This window comes from Terrapene carolina, unplaced genomic scaffold (assembly GCF_002925995.2).
Source record: "Terrapene carolina triunguis isolate 2854851 unplaced genomic scaffold, T_m_triunguis-2.0 Scaffold24787, whole genome shotgun sequence".
Taxonomy (NCBI): Eukaryota; Metazoa; Chordata; order Testudines; family Emydidae; genus Terrapene; species Terrapene triunguis.
The window spans coordinates 25,009-39,807 of NW_020689138.1; the positions used below are offsets into that span (position 1 = coordinate 25,009).

The following is a 14,799-nucleotide window of genomic DNA, read 5'->3' on the forward strand; positions in this document are numbered from 1 at the left end:
GTGGGAGATAGGTGCCCAAACATTTAGAGTGAGGCAGCAGTGCACTCTTGGTGCCCCGAGGCAGAAGCTTAGACAGGTGAGAACTTACACAGAGATTTATGTCCTGAGTGAATTTGGGTGCCTACAGGGGTAGGTGTCAGCCAAGCGGGGGGTTGTGGATCACGGTGCCTAAAATGGGGATTGTGGCTGGAGTTTAGGTGCCTAAGGATCTTTGTAGATCAGAACCATAATGCGATTCTGAGATAGAAGCTGAGGGAGGTTGTGGAATCTCCATCATGAGAGCAGGTTAGATGAACACCCGCCAGAGATGGTCTAAATTAGAGGTGGGCAAACTACGGCCCGCAGGTCACATCCGGCCCGTGGGACCATTCTGCCCAGCCCTTGAGCTCCTGGCCGGGGAGGCTAGCCCCCGGCCCCTCCCCTGCTGTTCCCCCTCCCCCACAGTCAGGCCACCGCATGGGCAGTGGGGCTGCGAGCTCCTGCTGCTCTGAGCGGCACGGTAAGGGGAAGGTGGAGGGGTTGGGTAGGGGGTCCCAGGGACAGTCAGGGGACAGGGAGTGGTTGGATGGGGCGGAGGTTCTGGGGCGGGGCGGTCAGGGGTCATGGAACAGGGGTGGTTGGATAGGGCGGGGAGTCCCAGGGGGCCTGTCGGGGGCGGGGGGGGGTGGATAGGGGCTGGGGGGCAGTCAGGGGAAAGGGAGCAGGGGCGGTGGATAGGGGGTGGCATCCTGGGGTGGGCAGTTTGGGGCGGGGGGTCCTGGGAGGAGGCGGTCAGGAGACAAGGAGCAGGGGGGGTTGGATGGGTCAGGGTTTCTGAGGGGGGCAGTCAGGGGACAGGAAGTGGGAGGGGGTAGATAGGGGGCAGGGGCCAGGCTGTTTGGGGGGCACAGCCTACCCTACTCGGCCCTCCATACAGTTTCGCACCCCAATGTGGCCCTCGGGCCAAAAGGTTTGCCCACCCCTGGTCTAGATAATACTTAGTCCTGCCATGAGTGCAGGACACTGGCCTAGTTGACCTCTCAAGGTCCCTTCCAGTCCTACGATTCTATGATTAGTGGGGGTTAAGGTGGAGAGGACATACTTGTAATTTAAGGGTAAAGCACATTACAGGGATCTTGTAATATCCCCAAACCAAGTGTTATAAACTCAGGAAATACAGAACTAAGGTTACATTTAAAATCAATCGGATCCCATTGATCCCAGACACTGACCTTTCTGTCTCTCCATCTCAGATTGCAGAGCCTCTAGAGGGAGAAAAGAGGGAGAGGTGAGACTTCCCCGTCGTGTTTATGGGGATAGAGTTAATATTGTAACAGGCTCAGACACTGACCTTTCTCTCCCTCCCATTCCGACAGCAGGGTCTCTAGAGAGAGAACAGAGTGAGAGGTGATTCATCAATTCACAGATTCCCAGGCCAGAAGGGACCATTGTGATCACCTAGTCTGACTCCTGCATAACACAAGCCAGGGGCTTCCCCACAATAATTCCTACAGCAGATCATTTAGAAAAACACCCAATCTTGATTAAAAACTGCCAGTGCTGGAGAATCCACCATGACCCTTGGCATGGGCAGTGGGTATAATAGGCTAGGAGAGGCTCAGCCTCCCCTGCCACTGCCACGGCCACCGGACCCCCGTTTGTGGGGTTTTGGGGGGAAGTTTTTGATTTATTACACCCCATGCAGGTTCAGGGCAGCTCAGGAGGTGGGATGTGCTATTCAACTTCCTGGGTTCAATCAGTAATTTCCTTGGACTGGAGATTACTGAGGAACCCAGGAAGATGAGTAGCACATAGCACCTCCTCAGCCAACCCAGAACCTGCATGGGGCATAGCAAAAGCTTCTTCCAGACCTGAGAGATGTTTTTCCCCAGGCAGCTTGGGGTCTGGGGAGGGCACAGCACAGCTGCCGCTGACCTGGGGCAGCTCCAGGCAGGTGGGAGGAGAGGGCTCGGGGCTTCAGTCGGCCTCCAGCCAAGGGAGGGGGAGGGATAGGGGTCTTGGGGCTCTGGCTGTGGGGGGGCATGCATGAAAGAGGTGGAGCTGGGGCTAGCTTCCCCAAAGGGGGGCTCCACCCCTCAGTAAATTGTTCCAATGATTAATTAATAATTAATAATACCCGTCAAGATTTCACCCTGTTGTGTTTATGGGGATAACTCTACTGCCAGCTAATGTGATGGGCCCAGACACTGACCTTTCTCGCTCTCCTTATCCGATCGCAGAGTTTCTAGAGGGAGAAAAGGGTGAGATTTCACCATTATGTTTAAGGCGCAGTTCCGGCTATTAACGTAATTGTGCTGTAACTATAGATTGAAAGGGACCTCGGGAGATCATCTAGTCCAACCCTCTGCTCAAAGCAGGACCAATCCCCAACTAAATCCCCAAATGGCCCTCTCAAGGATTGAACTCACAATCCTGGGTTTAGCAGGCCAATGCTCAAACCCTCCCCCAATGAAAGCGAGGCAGACAGACCGACAAATAGGACACACAGACAGATCTGTCTCAACATCCCTGCAGCCAGCATCCCCACTGCCTGGGCCCTGTCACACTCGTGTCTAATCTGGCTATTGAGGGGGACGGTGTGTGTGGGGGGAGAAGGTCTCTTTTTTGTCCAGTTCCTTATCTGCTCCCCACTGTGCCCATCCCCTGAACAGCTCCAGCTCCTTCTGACCCTCTCCCCCCCCCCCCCCCATCTCCTGACTGGGGGGATGGAGGATGGAAGTGAGCAATGGGAATGGGGCACTGAGCTGGGCTGGGAAAGGGACAGGGTCTGATTGGCTCCATTCTAGGCCAACTCCTAACCCTGTGGCAGGTGCCTGTCCCCTGGTCTTAGTGATACATGGGAACAGTTCCCCCTAGGGCCTGGGTAGATGGGGGTGTCCCAGCTAAGAACAGGGTGGAGAGACCTTTCTTTAGCTGGGTGCTCAGGTCAGCAGGAGCCAGGGAGGGGTGTGTGGATGGGCCCCTATAGATATCGCCTCTAAGATCAGCTCTTTCCACTGGGAGCTCGTCCCCTTGATGTGTCAGCCCTGGGGTACCAACACTGCAGGAAATGGAGGTAGCGTCATGTCTGCCAATCACTGCTGAAAACAGCCTGAGTGAGACCATCTTGTACCCAGTGTGAGCAGCGTCTCAGACCAGCTGTGCAAGTCCTGAGTGTGTTTGTGTTATTACAGCATCCTAGCCACAGCTCACCAGTGCAGCTGCTGCAGAGAATTCTCTGAAAGGCCAGGGAACAAGGCAGTGACAGTTCATTGTTCTGATTGTTTAATGCTTCAAAATGAGCCCAGCAGAGTTCTCTCTCTCTCTCTCTCTGGGCATATACATGACTTTTACATACAACTCAAAATGAGTGTAGCCCTGTCACCTAAACGTGTACTCAACCCACATAATGTACCTGTTAACTAAAGCCACTAACTAAACCAGTTCACACCTGGTGCTGTCAGAGTGTGAAGGTGACAGTTCTAAAGGTGCAACACCCAGTTCCAGCTTTCACAAGTACAAAGCTCCTCTCTGCTTCTCTGAATTACCTGCTTCCATCCCCACTGGGAAATCATTGTAACAGACATTTCCCCTTCCCAATTCTTCCGACACTGGTACATTTCTACATAATTTTCACAGCCCTTCAGGTGAGAAAACCCTCTGGATGGGACTTTCACAGCTGCCTTGGGGGTTTGCACACTCAGTATCCATTAATTTAAACAAAAATTGAACATTCAGATCCCTTAGGCAGCTGTGAAAATTCCAGCATCTCTATAAACATATAGATCACTGCAGGGCAGTTCTGCCCTTTGCAACTGGAGAAAAAACTACAGCTGAGCACTTATGCTACAATAGAGAGTCCATTGCCCTGTGTACCCTGCTGGCTGACACTCTGAGAGCCCAGGGCTACGAGGTCCAGATCCACGCCCTGATCGTCAGAGCTCTGGGCACATGGGACCCCAACAACGAGCCGGTGCTGAGAGCGTGTGGAGTTGGTCAGCACTACACCCGGCTAATGCGGCAGCTCATGGTATCCGATGTCATCAGATGGTCCAGGGACATATACACTGAGCACATCACAGGACACCGACAATACCAGAACCAGACCGCCGACAAGGGACACAGTCAGGGAAATAACCCATTTCCTTCCCTGACAGACTGTATCTGTCTATAGAAGACCCACCAGACACCAACGGACCGAGGGACAAACTCCATCCATGTACCAATCCACTTTACTGCTACTGACGCTGACTCTATACACTCTATGGGTGGCGTACCCAAGAACACTTATTCCCTACCACTTAAAAACTCACACACCTCAGTCTGGGACAATGCTTGTTATATACCCTACGTATCTCATCAGCTTTGTAACCAAGACTTTTAATTTTTCATAACCCCAGATGTACAGTGCCTTTTCTTTAAACCTGTGTGACGTGAATTTGATTCCAAACATTAGTTGTAATAAAATATTTGGATCTCAGGCAGAGCAAATCTGAGTGTAGATAAGTGCTAACCTTTCCGTTTGCACAGTCACTGCTTTGCCCATCCACAGCTCCTACTCACAAGCACAGACTGGGGGGGCAGAGTTGGGCCCTAACAAACCCCTCTTCTACTTCGCATTCTGTTTTTCTTGCCAGCAGCCAAGTTCCATATGTCGGGGCTCCAAGCCCAGCTCACTGAGCCCCACATGGTGTTTCAAACAGAGTCGTGTGGATCCCCAGGAACAGTTCAGAGTCACATATGCTCTGGATCCCAGAGTGAGAACTGAAACCACTTGACACATCTTGGTTCAAACATGATCATACTTTCTTCAGCTCCCTCTTCACCCTCAGCCCAGCTCCCACTGCCTGAAACTCCTCTGAACACTGAATCAAAGCCCCTTAATCCCTGTATCTTTACTTTTGGTTTTATTTTAAATCTCTGTCTGTCTCTCACCAAGTTCCCCCCTCTCATTACATCACCTTTCGCTCTGCGTTGCCTCCAGAAAAAGTAACTGGCCAGGGCCATGAGAACAGCCAGAAGAACCAGGATCACCCCCAGAGTCACCATCCAGGGATTGACCCTTTGGAAAAACAGCTCTGCAAGAGAAAGTGCCATTGACTAGGGCGCAAACACGCAGAATGAAGGCAGGACACTGTGCTAGTGGTGACACTGTGACTAGTTAAAAGACTCACAGGAAAATACACAGGGAGATGTGGCTGCTTTGTGCTTTATTATTAAGCCAATGGAAGCCCAAGCTTTAGCCTGGTTACTGAACATGGTTAATTAATGGGAGGGAGTGTGTTGGGGATAGGGAGGGGGTAGGGTGCAGCTCCATTATGCTACATCTATCCCCCACTAGTGTAAGTTCAGGCATTCCCTAGGTTGCTCTAAGTGATCCCGAGGCTGCAGCTAGTGCAGATTGGCCCTCAGAATCAGAGAGTTGTGACCAGCTCCCTGACACCCCCAACTCCCCTGTGCTCCCAGGGGCTCAGCTACATGAGAGTGTCTGGACCAAAATATGCTAATACAGGATTTTAATAAAAAGAAAACTTGAGCCTATAGATTCAGAGTAAAAATTCCTCCAGAGTCCTCTTCCCTGGGCCTTGGAGCAATGGCTGACTAGATGGTTCTTTGCTAAGTGATTAGTGTGGTGTATTGAAAACTGTGTAAAAGTTACAAGCTGACACTTGAAATCCTGAGGGGATTCCTAGTCCTGCTTGCAGGCTAAAGGGCTCTGTAGGAAACATGCATCTGGGTCCTCTGCAGTCAGTCTGCAAAGAGCCAGTCTAGAGCAGGGTAGGTTTGGTTCTACCTCTCTGCCAGGGGCAGCTCTAGCTATTCCGCCGCCCCAAGGATGGCAGGCAGGTAGCCTTCGGCGGCATGCCTGCGGGAGGTCCACAGTCCCGCGGATTCGGCGTACCCGCCGCCAAATTGCCGCCAAAGCTGCAGGACCGGCAGACCACCCGCAGGCATGCCGCCGAAGGCTGCCTGACTACCGCCTTCTCAGGGACTGACAGGGCGCCCCCCGTGGCTTGCCGCCCCAGGCACCCACTTGGAGCGCGGGTGCCTGGAGCCGCCACTGCTCTCTGCCTTAAGGAGCAGCCTGCTTTGTCTCTCTCTGTATTTGACTGTGGCATGTTAGAGTTCTGGATTCTTAGAAATAAAGCAGTCCTACATTGCAGCCTTTTGGGAACATTATTTATATTTTGTTTGTAATTCTCCGTGTGTGTGCTGTGAACACAGCAATCAGGTAATACTGGGCATATCATAGACTAACCAGTAGTGTAGCACTATGAGACCTCAGATGAATGGTGCTTTACAAATACAACATTCTTACTATTATAGTGCTGAAATATTCATTCGATAGTAACCAAGTTATTTGGTAGATAATAATTCATAAAATCACAAACTTTTTTTCCTAAAAATTAAGATGCTCTCAGGTAAGATTTTGTTTCTGCCTATTTTGGGACTCAACTTTTATTGCTGGTATTTTCAGATGTAATCTAAGTAGCGATGCTCAGACCATATCCAGAGGGCTCTCTTGTGCTGTTCAGGAAAAATGACTTTATTACCCATATTTTCATAAATACACAGCAACCAGCAGCTCTCACTCAGAACAGAGGAGAATTCCCTCCCCCACCCCCACTGAGAACTGTGATGGTCACAGCACACAGAGACGTTAGATACAAACATAAATACTCCTGCTGGAAGGTTGCAGCGTAACATGACTTTATGTCCTAGAATCCAGAACCTTAAGACACAAGAACCCCAAAACAGAGAAGGGGGCTGCTTCCTGAGGCAGTGGGCACAACTCACCCCACCTTGCTTTATGGTGGCTCGTCTATAGGCACAGATTGTGCATGGCAGGCTGGGATGTAAATCCACCTCGCACTAGCCTGCTGTGCCCTAACTGGCTGTGTGCACCTGGCTGCACTGCACTAAAAGTTCCCTGGTGCACTTTGATCTGTTCCTGTTTCAAAGTGGGGCAGATCAAAGCTCACTATGGAATCGTTAGTGGATGTAGCAGGGTCCACATGGACAGTTAGTGTGCGGCAGGCTATTGTGAGACAGATTTACACCCCAACTTGCCACAAACTAACTGTTCCTGTAGACAAGCCCTGATTCTGCTCACACGCTTTGCTACAGAGCCCTCTAGCCTGCAAACAGGACCGGGAAACCCCCCCACTCTTAAAGTGACAGCTTGCAATTCTAACACAGTCCTCACTACAGCACAAGAACAAAGGAGAATTCCCTCCCCCACCCCTACTGAGAAGAAGGATGATTGCTGGGTACTGAGCTATTATGAAAATCTGGCCAATGGTGTCCCAGCCTTCAAGGTGCTAAACACCCTCAGCTCCTACTGGAGTCGAAGGGTACGTCTATACTGCAATTAGACACCTGCAGCTGGCCCATGTTAACTGATTCAGGCTCACTGGGCTCGGGCTAAGGGGCTGTTTAACTGTAGTGTAGGTGTTCGGGCTCAGGCTCTGGGACTCCCCCACCTTAGAGCCCAAACCCGATCGTCTACACCGCAATTTAACAGTCCCTTAGCCCAAGCCCCTTAGCCTGAGCCAGCTGGCATCGGCCACCAGCAAGTATTTAACTGCAGTGTAGACATATCCCAAGAGAACTGAGGTTGCTCAGGACTTTACAAGATGTGCTCAGCACCTTGAAGGTTTGGGCCAATGAACAGGAGACACAATGATAAATACTCTCCGCTCATGTCTGCAGCATCTCGGTCTATCCACGGACAGGCACTGACCTGCTATGGAAATGGCTGTCTCTCTCTCCTGGTCGAGTCGGGGGTTCCTAACAGAGCAGGACACTTTCTGGTTGGACTCTTCTGTTAGAACAATGGCAATCTCTGTTTGAAACAGGTCATTGGCCTCTGGGGTTATTTCTTCAGAGGCCGATGGTAAGATCTTCCCCTGGAGACCTCTCCACTGAACCTTGGGCTCTGGGTACCATCCGGATGATCGACACACTACCCGGATCCCTCCATCGTGATGTCCCTCCACAGAGATGTCAGGATCAGAGCCCATATCTACAGAAGAAATAAATGGACTTGTGATAATCCTACAGTGCCCAGTAAAGAGCCAAAAGTTTTATTACACTGTTATCAAAAGCCATTTCCCATTCAACTAATAATTGACTGAGAGTTCATAAGTGTGGTTGATCAGTTAATCTGGTCAGATTCTTATCTGATATACAGTAAAATAAATGTTAATGTCAGGGCTTTTCTATTCACAAACTTGCTCCAGTTTAGTTAAACTGCTTTAGTTAATCCAGGGCAAATCCCTGTGTGGACACTCTTAAATCAAGAAGGAATTGACTCAAGCTAAAGCAATATAAGCCATTTCCAAACCCATTTAAGTGTCCACACAGAGGTTTGCATTAGTTCATCGAAAGCAGTGCACATGTATGTGTAGACAAGCCTTACATTAATTCACAGATAAAAAAACCTTGTAATAGGGGAGTTTGGGTTGTGTTGGCAGGGCCTTGTACCCTTCCAGAATGCAGAAGTGGGTAGCAGAAAACTGGTACCTCCGAAAGCCAGGAAATACACTCAGCAAAACAGAAACACAAACACTAGATAGAAGGAAATGATGGTTAAGGTCATGCCTCCCACACCCAGTGACACTTGGATTTTTTTAGTACTGACAAGCTAAACTGAAATAAAATTCTCTTAATCTGAAGCAAGAGTCTTGTAGCTTAACCAGGTGTGAATTCATACAGATTTCACTATTGTGGTGTCAGTGTGTATGCAGAGAGGCCCTCAGGGAGTTTGGAAATTTCACACAGACCAGCCTAGAGAGGGAAACAACCTCCCAGGAGAGACAGAGAAGGGACAGGTGTCTGGACCCTTCCCCATGGGATTCTTGCCCAAAAGAGCACAGGCTACTGAGTCCCCTCCCAGCAGGGGTGTGACTCACAAGGCTTTGGTCCAAAAGACTCATGGGAAATGCCCAAGAGCCACAGACAAGAACTGAGGTTAAAGGGCCTATGGTGGAAATTATATGTAACCCCCCATCCCATCCCCCGTGCTTCAGTGTCTGTTCCTTTTAAACAGTCCACTGATTCCAGCCAGTCAGGGATTAGCAAGTGTAAGGTCTGGGGACTTTTTTCTGCAGCCACATTAGGAGAGCAGCAGCCATAAGCCAAGAAGCAGAAAGTCCCATCCTCACATTCCATCTAAATTACATTAAAACAATGTAATATCGGGCTGCAGTGCCATAACAAGGGCGAGGCGAGTGAGGCACTTGCCTCGGGCGCACAAAGCAGAGGGTGCAGCTCTACCGCCCAATCGGAGAAAGAAAAAAAAAGAAAGAAAAAAAGACATATCTGGCTTCAAGACTAAACTTGATAAGTTTATGGAGGGGATAGTATGATGGGATAGCCTAATTTTGGCAATTAATGGTATGGTATGATGGGATAGCCTAATTTTGGCAATTAATTGATCTTTGATTATTAGCAGGTAAATATGCCCAGTGGTCTGTGATGGGATGTTAGATGGGGTGGGATCTGAGTTACTACAGAGAATTCTTTCCTGCGTGCTGGCTGGTGAGTCTTGCCCACATGCTCAGGGTTTAGCTGATCGCCATATTTAGGGTTGGGAAGGAATTTTCCTCCAGGGCAGATTGGCAGAAGCCCTGGAGGTTTTTCGCCTTCCTCTGCAGCGTGGGGCATGGATCACTTGCTGGAGGATTCTCTGCACCTTGAGGTCTTAAATCACGATTTGAGGACTTCAACAACTCAGACGTAGGTTAGGGGTTTGTTACAGGAGTGGGTGGGTGAGATTCTGTGGCTTGCGTTGTGCAGGAGGTCAGACTAGATGATCATAATGGTCCCTTCTGACCTTAAAGTCTATGAGTCTATAAAAAAGCTGCGATCGCGGCGGCAGCTACTGCTGCCGCTTCTTCGGTGGCAATTCGGCAACAGGTCCCTCAGTCCCTCTCGGATGGAAGGACTTGCCGCCGAGTTGCCGCCGCCGCTTCATTCATTCTTTGGTGGCAATTCGGCGGTGGGACCTTCTCTCTGAGAGGGACTGAGGGACCCACCGCCGAATTGCTGCCAAAGAGACTGGAGCTGGCCCTTGCCTCGGGTGCAAAAATTCCTTGTTACGGCTCTGTCGGGCTGTTAAGAAGGTGATCCTCTCCTAATAGTGCCCACCATCATCAGATAAACCAGGAGTCTCTTAAGATATTTAAAGAAAACTTTGCCTGATGGCATTCTGTCTGGCAAGGAATCACTTATCAATAGTTGTGGGTGTGAAACCTCTACTTCATTATTGTTTTGCCTTTATTGTCCCTACTTCTCTATTGTTTATCTATATGGTTTCTGTTTGGTTTTTTGATTGTTTCTGTCTGTTGCATAACTAATTTTGCAAGACTTAAATCAACTAAGGTGGGGGAGGATATGATTGGTTAAAGAATTGTTTCACAGTATGTTAGGATTGATCAAAGAATATTTTGTAATATTTTAGTTAAATGATTGGTTAAGCTAAGCAGGACTCAAGCTTCACTATGTAACCTGGGGTCCAAGGAGACCAGCAGAAGGAACAGAAAAAGAAGAAGAAGAAGAAGAAGAACTCACCTGTAAGACACAGCCCAAGATCAGAGCTGCTACAAATCCTCTGCATGACTGTGTTGTGGAGCAACCAGAATCCAGAGACTGACCTTGCCTGGCCAACAGGGAAAGTCCGCCTGCCTGATCAGGATTGGTGAGCATAGCATTGTATGCTTAGTGTGTGTATTCTGCTCCGTAATTGTTAATAAATAGAGGATAAGGATATTACTGTGTAAGGCTCTTTCACTGGTAAAATACCCTGCAAATCCACAGAAGAGTGCCCCCTGAGCCCTAGGAATTGGGTAAGGGTGGGGTGTCATAGAGTGTGCGGGTAACACAGGTGAACAAAGGAAAAAGTTAATAAACTCTTGCAGTATGCTCAGTAAGGCATCTCCAAGAGTGGGGGCAAATTCCACTCCCAATATAAAGAAAAAAAGTACCAAAGTCTTCAGTTAGACCCAGAGGGGAGGTGAAGATCTCTGCCCTGAGTGCTGATACTCACTCACAGTCCTGCTTTAACTGATTGCATCGAGAAGATAATCACAAAGAGACGGATACCAGCTTTTTGGATGAACTGGGTGCTTGCTGCTCGGTCAACTCAGAGCAATGTGGTGGCATTAATACCAAATCAGCAGTGTATGTTTTAAATGCACAGGGTGTGTGGCCTGTGAATCATCTGGTAGTGAAGAAATCTGTATGTTTGATGCTAATTTTGTTGGTGCTGTTTGTAAAGTATTTGCTGTATGGATGTCATGATAAGATTGTGTCTAGATTTATGAGGAGTCTTAGGGTATGTCTACACCCAGCCACTAGTTCGGCGGCTGGGGATCGAAGTTCCGGGTTCGATTTATCGCGTCTGGTCTGGACGCGATAAATCGAACCAGGAAGTGCTCGCCGTCGACTGCGGTACTCCACCTATACGAGAGGAGTACCGCGGCGTCGACGGGGGAGCCTGCCTGCCGCGTGTGGACCGCGGTAAGTTCGAAGTAAGGTATGTCGAATTCAGCTACGTTATTCACGTAGCTGAATTTGCGTACCTTACTTCGACTTGGGGGGTAAGTGTAGACCAAGCCTGTTCCCTGGGGTGGAAGGAGTTACCCCGCTGCGCTCCAGTTCGCGCCTGTTCTTGGCCGGAGCCGCTCTGCAGAGCAGACTCCATCTCGGCCACAAGGGGTTTATAGTTACATATTAATGCTCACAAACTACTTGCCAATGCAGAAGTAAGGCTGCCCAGCAGGGCTTTGTGCATTTCCAAAATGCAAAAAGCAGCTAAACTTAAACTCCTGAAACCCAAGAGATAAAAATAATGGCACACACCGCCCCAGCCCTGCCACCTGGACTCTGCCTCCTGGGCTGGCAATAAACGCTGGGAACGGTTCAGTGAGGGTGGTTCCATAATACACAGGCTTGATGGAGACTGTGTTCGGAGTCGCTGTAGTGACTGGGGAAGGGATTAATTCAAGCAGGCTGGCAGAGCTGTCACTGCAATATGAGGAGAGGTACATGTACCTTGAGGGATCATTACATATGTCTCATTTCACTGCTGAGGTCTGTAGGCTGTGTCAGTAGAAGTGCACAGAGGTGTCTTCTTGCCATGGGGATTGTCAGCAGTCTGGTATTCGCTGCATCTGACCTAAACCTCATGTCACGGTCACAGAACTAGCTACACCTGTGCCCTGGCTGGTCTCTCTGGCAGCACCTTCAGGTATCAGGCCTCCTGCCTTCCCCTGTCCTGGGGGAGGGGGAGAATTCCTCAGTTCTCCCATTCTTATACCAGGCGCTGAGCTACAGGACTCTGTGTATCAACTACTGTTACCCTGTGGGTGCCAGACACAAGCCAAGATCAATCCCAGCTCATGACATCAGTGTGGGGAGGATCAACCATTGTTATGGTCCCAGGTGTGCACAAAAAAGTTGAAATAACCACAACATGCCGACATCACCTGACTTTTTAGGGGTGTTTGTGTATCTCATTAATTCCTTGCTCTAATGAACTCAATCTTAGCCCACTAATCCTATCCCAGACTCCAATATGTCACAGCAATTTTCAAAACAATCTGAGTATGTGTGTGGATTTTAGAGCCCTTAGACAAAACAGCTGTTAAACAGTGAACTAGAATAAACCTTATCCAGAGCAGAGCTACTGCCCCACTATAATGAGACACATCAGGTGGCATCTCAGAATGACCCCTCAGACTCCACTTATTACCCTGTTGAAGACATCAAAATACCACAAGTCACTGACCTGCCACCTGCAGTTCCAATAAAGCTTCTTCATAAGAGACACCGGACTGAAAAAAACACGTGTACTGCACATCATCGGAGGGTCGGACATCGCGTATTCTCAGGGAAACTCTCCCATTGGTGATGTCATCTTTCAAGAGCTCAGTTCTTCCTCTATATTCCAGCATCTGCTCTCCATACTGATCCTGCCCATCACGGTACAGGTGCACGACTGCAGAGTCCTGGGATCGTAACCATCCCACCTCCATGTTCTCAGCACTCATCCTGGGGGAGAGGTGGCAGGGCAGGACTGCCACCCCACCTAGGGAGGCAGTGATTGGATGGTCAGGTCCAGTCACTGTGAACTGTGCTGTGAAATAAGTCAGAGGAAAAAGAAAATTAAAGTGGAGAGGAACCAAGACAGACAGGAATGTGTGTGCAACAGGATTCGTATTGCCAAGTCAGGTCCCACACCCAAATCATGAGATTGGCTTAAAAATAAAGAGATTTTTTAAAAAATCATAAAATGGGGGTTGTTCTTTGCCTTCTAATTTCTGAACCTTTAAAGTTGCCTTGGGTCACATTTCCAAGCATTTATCTGTAACTACAAGGGACAGAAACTTACTTTATAACAAAATGAAAGCTGAGATTCTCACCTAATCACAGGCCTCCAGGACCTGTGGCTTTAAGAAACCCATCAAATGTCATGAGACTTGTGATAAAATTCTGCAAGCTGGTAACATTGTATTGGGATGTCTACAGCGGGAGCTGGAGCTGTAATTTCCAGTGTGGGGAGACATATACCCACTAGCTTTGATTGAGGTAGAGTGAGAAAGTGTAGCCATGGTGATGTGAGCGGGGGGGATGGGCTAGCTCTCCAGGTATGATCCTGCCCAGGACCCTAGGTACATATTCAGGAAGGTTGCTCATGCCACTATGTCTACTCTGCCATTTATAGCACGACAGCTTGATCAGAGCTAGCACAGGTATGTCTACCCCATCTGGAGACAGCAAGGAGCAACATCTTACATATTAAAGGCTTTGACAATGCTAACTAATGGCTTCATGGTGAGGCAAGGGGAGGGAGAGCTGGGATGTTGGAGGGGGAAGGAGGGGCTACATGTTGTGAGGGATGATGGGGCAGAGGATGGAGAAGGAGTCAGACTTAGTAGTTTTCTCTCTCATTTACAGTCACTATAACCACTACAGAACTGTCAAGATGCTGGGCCATGAACTGTGTCTCAGATTTCTCGCACCAGTCCTGTTAGCGTCTATACACTGTAAACCTTTCAAAGCACAACCCCATAATCCCCATTGCACTGTAGCAAAATGTACAGGCAGGGTGAGGAGTGCTGAAGAATGACATAGCAACCATGTGGCCTAGTGGAGAGACCACTGGATTGGGACTAGTCTGGCTCTGCCACTGGCCTTCTGGGTGATCTTGGGCAAGTCTCTTCATTGCTCTGTGCCTCAGTTTCCCCATCTGTAAAATGGGTATAATGAATAAAGTTCCTAGAGCTCTACTGATGAAAAGCACTATATAAAAGTTAGGTCTTTGTGTTATTAGCACAGTCAGGTATCGATTGCAAACCTAAGTGAGGACTACAACTGCCTAAATGACATTAATCTCTACTACAAGGAGTCCTCTTTCTGTTCAAGAAACTAGGAAAGACATTTACAAAAATCTTTGCTAATGCAGAGTTAAGGTTCTCAGAGGTATCTCAGGTCCTTCCAGAAAACAGTTCAGCAAAACTCAGGGCTCTGAACACCAGCAAATGCAAAGTTAAGGTACGGGCCAAAGCAACCTTAACTCTGCCCTCTCTGAGAGGTGATCCAATACACCAGGGATCGGCAACCTTCGGCACGCGGCTCGCCAGGGTAAGTACCCTGGTGGGCAAGGATGGTTTGTTTACCTGCCGCGTCCGCAGGTTCGGCCGATCGCGGCTCCCACTGGCCGCGGTTCACCGCTCCAGGCCAATGGGGGCAGCGGGAAGCAGCGGGCGCCAAGGGATGTGCTGGCCGCCACTTCCCGCAGCCCCCATTGGCCTG

At 49.2% G+C, this 14,799-nt stretch overlaps 1 protein-coding gene across 1 annotated transcript; it reads right to left on the reverse strand.

Moving 5' to 3' along the window:
- Nucleotides 1–1,179: 1,179 nt before the first annotated feature.
- On the reverse strand, nt 1,180–13,112 carry LOC112120904 (butyrophilin subfamily 3 member A2-like). The gene is made up of 6 exons (XM_026662241.2): nt 12,773–13,112; nt 7,724–8,005; nt 4,941–5,057; nt 2,192–2,224; nt 1,331–1,363; nt 1,180–1,244 (listed from the first exon to the last, which is right to left on the reverse strand). Exons 1-6 carry the CDS (start codon nt 13,032–13,034, stop codon nt 1,180–1,182), a joined length of 792 nt encoding a protein of 263 aa, XP_026518026.1. The 5' UTR covers nt 13,035–13,112.
- Nucleotides 13,113–14,799: the final 1,687 nt, after the last annotated feature.